Below are 10,896 nucleotides of genomic sequence, written 5' to 3' on the forward strand. Positions count from 1 at the left end.
GTTGACAGTCTTGAAGCACATGCTGGGGAGGGGAGCCACTCCAGGTGTTGGGTAATTGTCAGTTGTGCCATTGGCTATTTATTTATTTATTTTAACTACTGTGTCAATGTCTGTTTGACTCCTGGTTTCCAGTTGCTCTCTACCTTTAAATACAGACAGAAACAAGAAGACTCTGGATGAAGGCGAAGGAGTCTACCTATTACCAGTGCCTGATGAAGTGCTTAATTTTAAAGGTTAACAAGGGAGGCCTAAAATAAAATAACATGAAAACACACACAAGCTCCTTGACTATTCTAGAAATTAAGAAAATAATAAAATCATATTTGGTGACTTTGAGGCAAGAAAATGTTTTAGAAAAAAAAAAACAACTTACCAACACACAGCAACTTGTCAGATTTATTCACTTGGCCCTTTTATTAAAAGAAAAAAAATCTGTTTAATCTCTTTAACTGCAGGTGCAAGGATCCAGTTTCATTTTCCAACCAGAAACATTACAGTTTTTACTGGCATTACACTTCTTAGCCACACCTCTAAAGTCTAATTGGAGCGTAATATTTTCGTTCAAGTGCTCCATTTTATCTTAGTTTCTATATTCTGTCACTTTCATTTTAGCCTACAGAGTAGCATACTATCTTTTTTTTCCCAGATTTCTCAGATAAAGCCACAATCTCAGGGCGCCACACACAGAGAAACTCTGAAATCCCATTAGCATTTTGCTTTCATTATTTTTAATCAAACCCTGAAAACTGACACATATTAATTAATATCCATTACCAGTTTTTTTGCCCCCTCTCCCAGAGAAGACGTTCGGGGGGGAAAAAAGAAGCAATTAACTTAACAAAATAATCAAAAAAATTGTTACAGAAATCTCTGATAAATGTCATGTGAGGTCCCATCTAAATGTAAGAAGTGTAATACATTCTTGCTGTCATATTCCATTAAACTGCTATTACAGTCTTGATAGAACTATTAGTCACTACATTATTAATAACATTAATGTATTTACATTTTTGGTGTACAAGCCTGCTTTCATGCAATAATTTATGAAGGCGACTTCAGATATGTTATAATGTTCCCCATCGAGCCTCTTTTGTGCTTATTATTGATTGTGAAAACAGTCAAAAACTCCAAATCTAATATCCCTCTGCCCTCCCCCATACCCCTTAATGTATTGGAGTGGTCTGTTTACATTAAGGACTGGAATAAAGTGCATTTACATCTGAAGCATAAGTTCATAATTTACATTCTAACATTTATTAGAGGTGACAAACGAGCATTTGGTCCACTCGTGCTTTTCCACAATGCAGCACTCATTCAATCCATATAAATTACAGCTGGGATAGGGAGTGCAAGAGCAAATTATTTTATTATATGTATGCATGTATGACTCTATAGGGGGTTACTAAGACAAACAGGGAATTACTTGATTAGGCCAACCGTGGTTTACAAAGAAAGAAATATGAGACTGAGGGTTAGGCCAATGAAATTTTAGCATAAATGTTTGGCTCTTATTCAAATACCTAAAACACACAGACTGCTGTATTGCCGTGGTACTACACTGCACTACTGTGCATTTCATACAGGGTAGAAACAGATCTTTTAAATATTGCCGTTCCAATAGCTTATCCTTAGTTAGCACTAATATTATTCAATTAAAAGAAACTTGCCTAAAAGGCAGTATTATATTACATAATTAGACAGGGCAGCATTTTCAGAAGTGTAGTTACAAATGCACTGAGGGGATCCCAGCATTTGAACAAATATCTAGCGCTGTAGGGGAGCTTGCCGACAAATTAACAGCTAATAACTTACTGGGAAGCAAGATAAAAAGAGAAAAAAAAATGTTCCCCAAAGTGTCAATTACAAATAATTTTTCCTCTGATTTCTACACTTGTGAAAGCACGATATGCTAAAAGGCATTTTTAATAGTGTGCCAAAATTGCAGGATATCCATTTCTTTTTTTTTTAAACGCTCTGAATTTATTAAGAAAGATAATTCAGCATCGGCAGCAGGACTGTTTAGGATGGCTCCGAAAGCATACGACTCCCATCTGAGAGCATTTAGTGGACTGATAGGAGAGACAGACAGGTGCAGGGACATGGGAAATGAAGGAGGATTCAATCAAATTCATGTTCATTAAAATCCGAGGACATCACAAAAATGAGAAAGATGCTGACAAATCAAAGGGTCTCAGTACCTGAATTACCATAGTCATTTACTTATTAAAGCCAGGATGCTTCGTGTCAATCATGAGCCATCACATTCTCCATTTGCAGCGGAAAGCCACTGTAATTGCTTCTCATACTAATCAACACAACTTGTGTAATTATGCCTTGAAAGTGACATTGGAGGCTGAGAGCGATGTGAGCAGTCTTGACAGCAGAGACATCTCAGATTCATCAGGAGATTTCCAGCCTCGCTGCAAGGAGACAAGCCACTCTCAGACCAAGTTACTCACTCGAGCAGTTTACAACCATAAACACAAAGAAAAGATGATAAATCAAGCCGAAGTAATTACAAAGCAGAATAGAGAGTATAAAGGAAGCTCAGCTCAATAAGACCACTGTCCCAAGTAGATTGAGGCAAAATGACTACGCTGTAATTAAACTGGTGTCGTATTTCTGTCATTTCTTAAGTAAACATATTGTGACAGTTCACTAAATTGTGGGAGAATAGGAAATTACAGCTCTGTTACCATGCTGTTTACATTAATATACTCGCAGAGACAAAAAACCCTACAAATAAAGTTCTAAGTATTCATTAAAGTTTATTGAATTCAGCTTAATCACAGACTTTACATATGTCTCCAAAATGAACTTTGCGTAAAACTAACTTCAACATTCCTCTGCGCATTGGAAAACTATCCAAACCATATTCCCAGGCTGCATCTGTCACTAGTCACACTGCGGCCCAGCCAGGAAGGTCAGAGCGAGGTCAAATTACAGCAACAAATCAAGAGCCACGGTTATGACATTAAACTCCATCTACAAAAAAAAAGGTGCTTATTTTTGACATACAGTGGCAACAGCTGCTTCTTCATTTACTGGGAACTTTAGAGTGAATTGAAGGCCTTGCGTCGCTTTCGTCAAAAGACTGAAAACGCTATTGTCTGGGGCTGGCAATTGGGATCTAGTCCGGCTCAGCACACAAGGCAGAAGCCACAAAATAAAAATAATTTATAAAATGGGTTGGACTCATCTGTGCTCATCCCTTTCAAAGAGGTGGGTGGAACCATCACCAACATCAAAAAGGAGTCAACTGATAATTCTGGCATTCTGCAGGGGAATAAGCGTAATGATTTCATTTGCAAACAGAAACGAAGATGAGGGATTTATGGCTCATAAAAAGTTCAAACAACAGAAAAACCAAAATCTTTGTCTGTGTCATTCCTCGCTCATGACCTCCAAACTTCAGCACATGTTGAAGGCCAAGTAAGAAAATGCTCTTTTGTGGCCAGATATGAGAAAAACAAGTACATTTACTGACATAGAAAACAGAGGCTTTTACAGGAAAAGCCACCGTGATTCACCCCCTGCGTTCAACTCTAATGAGTCAAAAAGTGTGACCTGCACTTAAACAAGAAGTCACAGCCAGAAGCTGTAAACTCATTTTCCCCCCATCCAAGCCAGCAACGTCGGCAGGACCTGGAAGATGTGCTCCGAGCATGCACGATAAATCTGACGTGAAATCATAATCATAAAAGCAATTAGCTGACCCTGCGCCACTCGTCCTTGGACATGACAGTGAGAATTCATACAGAGTCCTCTAAGGAGGCTGGCTGCCGGGTTGGGCGAGGAGGGGGAAAAAGTGCAACACAGCAACAATAAAATGGAGGGCCCTTCCTGTGTCATTAACCACTGAAACAAACAGCGCATGATGCACAATGAGCGCTGTGAAACAGAGAATTGAGCCTTGATGCTTTTCAAAGGGAAAACTTCCCCGCGACCACTAAACTCGACTGTGCCGTGCAGATGTTCCTTTTGTAAAAGTGCGGGCACAGAGACAGACACAGACACAGTGCCGTACCACTTAATCCCCACCCCCACTACGCATTATATTACATCACCTTGCACTACCTTGCAGTGTGAATACAGCTTGCAGATTACATCTTAAACGAACTTATTTAGAATCACCACAAAAACACGAAGGCAGGCGCTTTCGACACCTCTTTGATCTGTGCTTTTTGCAGAGTGTGTCGCATGTTTACAGTAAGCATGACAGGATACAGAGACTATTGACTATGAGATAGCAGTTGATCGGGTTGATCGGACCTTTCTCTTTCAAGGAGTGCACTACTTTTTTAAGAAATCTCTTTTCCCCCACCTTTGGCGCACAAATCCACACAAATCCACGCACACACACCCACAGAATATCTTGCCATCACTTCCCACTCAGTAATTACACCAAGGCCGAACTAGTGGCTGCCACCTAGTGACCGTCTTCCCCAATAATCATGAAATATCTCTATGGCTCGCGCCCCCACTCGGACCATAACTCTCCTTTATTGCAGACAGCTCCAATAAAGGATTACAATTACAATTAAAGTAATGAGCAAAGAGGAAAAAAGGAAAATCTCAAAGAAGGATCCCTTGACTAACTAAATGGTAGCCTAGTTCCTTGACAGAATGGAGTTACTATAGCAGGCTCATTACTGGCTCCCATTTCTTATTCTGCCCCAATAATTAATTTGGAGCATGTTGAAACCTGGAGTTGTGGAAAAAAAATTTAAATAATAGCTTTAAGAGTGATGGATGTGAAATGAATTGAAATATGATTGTCAAATTAGAGATTCTCTTCTTGTTATTCTTTGCTTTATGGTGGCTGAAGTGTAAAAAAAAAAAAAAAAATCTACTGTATGTACAGTTTTAGGTTAATTTGTAGAAATCTTCAAAAGATTTCTACACTCACTCACATACATGCATATTTAGGGTAAACTGATATTAAAAGGAGACATCTCCTTTAAACACATGTTCCATGGGAAAAGTCATTGAGGGCAAAAAATAACTGAGTCAAGACCCGAGAGTAACCTCTGACTTCCTGGTATCACCACTGTGTTACATTTGTGCTACACCCACGCACATGCGAGGAAAAAAAACCCTCAAACATATGAGCAACATCTGTCTGCCTGCAACTCACGGGACTCAGCAAAAGACCCATCAGGGAAGGGAGAGGTGAAATGAGGAGAGAACGATCCAGAGAACAACAAAAGGGGACAGCGACAGCAGTGGTTCCTTCATGTCTTTGGCCACACCAATTACTGTTGGCAGGTCCTCTGCCAGCCAGCCAGGTCCCCCACAACTTCTGCACTTAACACACTGTTCCTTTTATTCCCTCTCTGTAGCGAGATGGCTATTGCAGAGGGGCTACGGAAATTTGGAGACTGCTGAGCCAAAACAGATCACTTCAAAGCGGCTTATTTAACGCTTGCTAAATTTTTCATCACAGTCGCTTAATATCCTGGGGAAGGAGAGCTTTTGAAGTTGCTGTGAGACCGGGGATGTTCTTCTTACCGTTCTTTTCCCCCTCCCTCTGCTGTACTAAAATCCCCAAACCTAAACACATAAAACACGCCCAGTTCACACTATCTGTGTCTACATGTGCAAAGGGTACAGAAGCACCTACTGCAAACAAAAAACCACACGCTTTCATACCCACAAACAAATATGCACTTCTTAAACTGAGGTTGGATTTTTTTTTCAGTGCAAAGAGTAAAGAACGGGGTAAACGGTAACCTAAATCTGTAAGAATTGCATTTAGCGATGACACATGACCCTTTAGTTTGTGATCCGAGGTAGTGAGAGTATTTCCAAAGAGTTCCGAGTTAATCGGCTCAAAGGAAATTAAGGAGCAGGAGTTCTAATAAGAAATATACAACTTTAACTTTATTATTCAGGACAATAATTAAAAACTTAAAAAAAGAAATGTACCTTTAAAGTACACAAGTACAAAGCCAAATTCATCCTAACTGTTCTTTCATATCATATAGTTTCTAACAGGAGAAAAGAAATGTAAACATTTTAAAATATAAATGCATAAAAACTATAATGCAGCTTATTTTGGTGAAGTGACTTTTAATTTTATTCCAATAGATCTGGTTAACCTGTCAAAATATCTATATTAAGTCAATATATTTGCCAATTCCTTCCTGTATTTTCATTTGGTCAGTGGAATCTTTGCTCATTAATAGCATCGTCATGTGTGGTAAGCGCAGGGTGTCACTACAGGGAGAGAGAGCACAGAGACTGGGGAAAGACTAGTAATAGACTGGCTGGGGTAATGGTCATGGCAGGGATGAGTGGGAGGGGGTGGGGATTTGAGATGGAGGTAGTCGGGGTAAGAGTGAGCAAACAGCAGTGCCAGAGGCAATAGCAGCGGCTGGCAGCGACTGGTATACCAGTCAACCATGAAACACACACTCACGCGGGCTCTCCCACCCCTTCTTCTCGCTCTAACCTGCAGGTCCAGATATCCCTGTCTGGCCTGGTATAGTGGCAGAGGCTGTGGCACCGACCCCTGAGCTGGACCCTCCTGCCACTGAGGAGGGTCCATGCCGTGCAGTGTGCCAGGGCCGGCTGATCTGGGCGAGGTGAGTCAGAACCTGTTAACATGACTGGTGTCCCCAGTCTGACATGCACATGTGCACATAGATGTTATGCAAATGTGTGTGTGTGTGTGTGTGTGAGTGTGTGTGAGTGAGAGAGAGAGAGACTGCTTTTTCTTCTTTCCTGCCCTTCCAACCCTGCCAGCACTCCCTTTCCTCTCATCCAGATAAAATCCTTTCAGACACAAATTTCAATTATTCACCTCATCCAAATAATGCCATGTGACAAGAATTATCCCTACTGTAATAATCCACTTAACTGGGAAAGAGCAGCTCATCAAAAAGAGAAAGGAGAAAAGGGGTTGGAAGTGAGGGTGGTGGTGGGACTTGTCAACCGGTCTCAAATTCCTCATAACAAGAATTTCTTCCCTTTTTTGAGGAGACAGTCTTGAAGCGCACTGGGATGATGAAATTGAAGTAAATTGAAAGAAAGCCTGGGAGAATGCTCCCACTATCAATAACCCCAGGATTAAATTAGCCTTGGCATGAAGGGATGATGGGGGGAAGATGAAGAGTGAATGGTGGTGAATGACATTGAGACATGTAGGCTGAACAATACAGCACGTCTATAACCTGCATGCTGTGCCTATACAAGGACAGTGAGTGTACCTGGGATGGATTCCATCCCACTTAGCAATTACCAAACATTCCTGGTTATAGTCATCGCTTGGGCCAAGCATGCCTTATAAACACTCTGCACATTACTGAAGAGAAAAACTGACATTTATTCTTGTTAAACACCACCTTATAACACCCTTTTGAGGGAACAACACCTTCAAGTGCCCTTTGTGTTTGCATAGGAGTCTACATGGTGAAGAAACTCCAAATGAGCAACTTTCTCGACCCATTTCTGACACAGACTAAAAGGATAAACAAAGAACAACAAAGATGTGCAGTCAAAGTTTTATGCTATGCATGATTAAAGAAACTGTGGAACCCATTGCTGCTGTTAAAATAGACCATTTTCCTCTCTAAAGACCAAGAACATAAAGTATACTCTCATTACAGCTTGGGGACATCATTGTGATGTATAAAGTGACTGTCTGCTAATTGGAAGCCTTTAATACTGGATCTCCCTGGGGAATGTGTAATACAGCCAAATAAAAGTCTTTAAATTATCAGATCTTAAGGTGGGGGGGGAGAGAAAAACCATCATAATCTTCCTCAACTATGCATCACCAGATCAAGCCAAGAAATTAGAAGATTTTCATTCTTTCAAAATCCCACGAATACTTGAGTTTTTGAAAAATCCACACTTCTGAGCACTAGTATTAAGAATCACAGCGTGTGCCATGTGAGAATATCTGAAATATTATTTCCAGCCATTATGATACCTTATTCATTGCTTTTTGTTTTCTTTACAGGAAATGTAATTTAATATTTGCATCGTTTGATCCAAGATGCTATTTCTTTCCAGCTCTCACTTACATTAGCTTCATTTAATGTTTTTGTGGTTACAGTCAATGTTTCCTTACCAATAATTCATGTAATTGAGATTAAGGAATAAATTCTTACCAGTTCTTCTCTGGGGCTACGTGCTCCCTCTTTTCCAGGCAGAAGGCCAGGCTGAGAACATAAACAAACATTTGTATTAGAGTGCCATCTAGTGGAAAACAGAAGTAATGTCGCTTTGAAGCTTGGTAACTATGGTCGCCCTTTACAAGCACAGGGTATGTAACATTGCTGGCTTTATCTGTTGAAGTGACAGTATTCGGTTATTCAGGTATGGGACACTTTTACAATACTAGGCCTCAAGGCTTCATTCAGGCATATCAACAACATTTATACAAAGTGCTTGAGCACTCTTTCACGCTTGGCACATTTCTGCAAACTGATCAGGCAACTCTTACACTTAAAAATTGCTCAGTTTATTAGGATCCCCATTAGCTAGAGACTGAACCCTGTCAGAGCCTGTGTGAAGTACAGAACACAGTGTTATCTGCTGCTAGATCCTGATCAAAACTGCCTGAATTTTGGGGATAATTTACTGTGACTGAAGTTACTTCTGTGGTGTCAGGTACATAAATGTGAGCAACTCTCGTGCATTTGAAAAGCTTTTGGATGAATTGTGCTGCTGTATGATTCTGCAGGTATGTAATAAACAGAGAAGAAAGAGTTCTAGAAACAGCTGCAAGCATCAAACTACCTACCTACCTAACTTCTTGTTAGCTTTTGTCAAAAGTTAACTACTGTCATAACTCAGAAGTTTTTTTAACCTGTTCTCATCATGGTGAAGAGTTTAGCTTCATGCTGTACTCCATAAACATTTCCCTATGTACAGTAACAGATGGGAAACTGTAGAAATTGTGAACAAGGGAAAATTCACAACACAAATAAATTGATTGTGGAAACTGAAGGGTATCCATTTCACTGTGATGTTTATGGAGCAGTGCTTGTGGTAGAATGTGGACAGATTTTGTTCTATCGGCAGGAAAATAAATAAATTTAAAAAAGGCTATTTTTCATTTCCACAAGATTGGGTAAGAAAACATTAATGACATAAATGGACTGGTTCTTATTTAGTGCTTTTGTAGCTTGCCATCACCAGTGTGTGAATGTGTTTGTGAATGGCTGGATGACTGAATGTAGTGTAAAGCACTTTGGGGTCCTTAGGGACTAAGTAAAGCGCTATACAAATACAGGCCATTTACCATTTTCTATGTGAGCACTCAAAGCACTTCATTTGCCCATTCATACAAACACTTTTTTTTTCTAGGCCTTAGCACTTTCTATGGAACATTCACACACATTCTGATGAACACATTAGAAAGCAACTTGGGTTAGGAAATTGCTTAAGGATACTTGGGCAAGCACAATTGAGCAACAGTCTGTATGCCTACAATTAGTAGATGACCCTCTCTACCTCCTGAGCTACAGTTACTGTTTAGAGAATTTTAAAAACAATAAAAATGTATTTAAGGTGTTTAAGGTGTAACTAAGCATCTCTCACATATGTACATAAAAATATTTTGCATTTCTCTACAGCATATATAAACGTATATGCAAAAAGTAAAGGTGTCACTGGTGACATACATGAATAAAAACGTTCGATGACATTTGTTTTGGGGGGCTGGTGAGTTCAAAGATAACACTGTGACTGCAACCCAACAGAGACCATCAGGTTTATTTGCCTACACTGACCTTTGAGTTGCACCTACAGTTATCTGCACACAGTAAGACGAGGCTACACGCTCAGATGCAATTGTACAGCTGTACCGTTTGATGACAATGGCAAATATAGTAACTATGCCATATTATTTTCGACACAATATGGCAACTCTAAATGACGCCCCTTCCTGCCCACTTGTAAACACACTCATGTCTCAGTGACAACTTTTGCCTCGAAACCTAGCTAGCATGCTAACTAGCAGGCATGCTAATCTCTAACTTGATGAGCATTTCCAGGCACGTGATGCCAACGTTAAGACATCTAAGGCCCCGAAATATCTAAAACAGTTCACTACCGCAAATGGACATTAAAAAGAAACCGCTTTTAATGCATATAGAGACCTGTGTTATTGCCTCAGCTTGGTCGTTGGATGCCATCTTCTTCTTCTGTTCCTTCTGCCACTCTTCTTATTCTGGTATATTTCTACCACGCAACATGTTTTAGGATGCACTACTGCCTCCTGCAGGTGAGTAAGGGACACTGCAGGATAAGTCTAACTCCAAAGTATCACTCACTATTCTTACTGTCTGTTATTAAAACGCTACAATTTAAAAGCACACCAAGTTAGGTTTTAGCTTCCCCATAGCACATTCTCATGCTCACACACCTTCAGTAGATCTTATACTGAGACCTCTCCATGGTCAATGTTGATGACTGTCTTTCTTTCATTGCCAAGAAAACTTCTCTTTTGTAAATTGTTTTTATTTGTCTGTTTGTTTTGTTTTTGTCATATTAGAGCCTGTTCTACTTTTAGACTTAATGTCAGCTTCATCGTTTCCTCAGCTGAACACACCCTTGTGCCTAAAGAACAAGAAAAAAATCTATACAACAAAGCCAACAGCTTAGTCACGAGGTGTGGTAAGTCCCTACTTGTTGAAACGGATTTGCATTCAGCCACCAGATAATAGCTTAATATGTCTTTGCCCAGGGCCCCTTCAGAAACCATAATACTTAATGAATTCACAGCAAGAAGATACTATTTATTTACAGTAGTTCATAAATAATAAAAATAAATAAATAAAACTATAAAGTCATTTGCTACAGCAACCCCCTAAAGGTTAGACCCCTAAATGCTAGACTTACAGTATTAAAATGATTGTTTCAGGTGATGTAAGTGGTGCATTT

General features: G+C 39.8%; 1 protein-coding gene across 1 annotated transcript in view; it reads right to left on the reverse strand.

Annotated features, from left to right (window-relative positions):
- pex14 (peroxisomal biogenesis factor 14) overlaps nt 1-10,164 on the reverse strand; it is a 45,327-nt gene extending 35,163 nt beyond the window's left edge. The window contains exons 1-2 of the mRNA XM_085345118.1: nt 10,113-10,164; nt 8,118-8,168 (exon numbers count right to left, since the gene is read on the reverse strand). Coding sequence (XP_085201244.1) covers nt 8,118-8,168; nt 10,113-10,148 — 87 coding nt within the window. The 5' untranslated portion in view covers nt 10,149-10,164. The remainder of the gene's footprint in view (nt 1-8,117; nt 8,169-10,112) is intronic.
- Between the last annotated feature and the right edge of the window lie 732 nt (nt 10,165-10,896).

The sequence above is a fragment of the Diplotaxodon limnothrissa genome, linkage group LG20 (assembly GCF_057381915.1).
Source record: "Diplotaxodon limnothrissa isolate DT_005_m linkage group LG20, D_limnothrissa_male_GT1.1, whole genome shotgun sequence".
Classification (NCBI taxonomy): Eukaryota; Metazoa; Chordata; class Actinopteri; order Cichliformes; family Cichlidae; genus Diplotaxodon; species Diplotaxodon limnothrissa.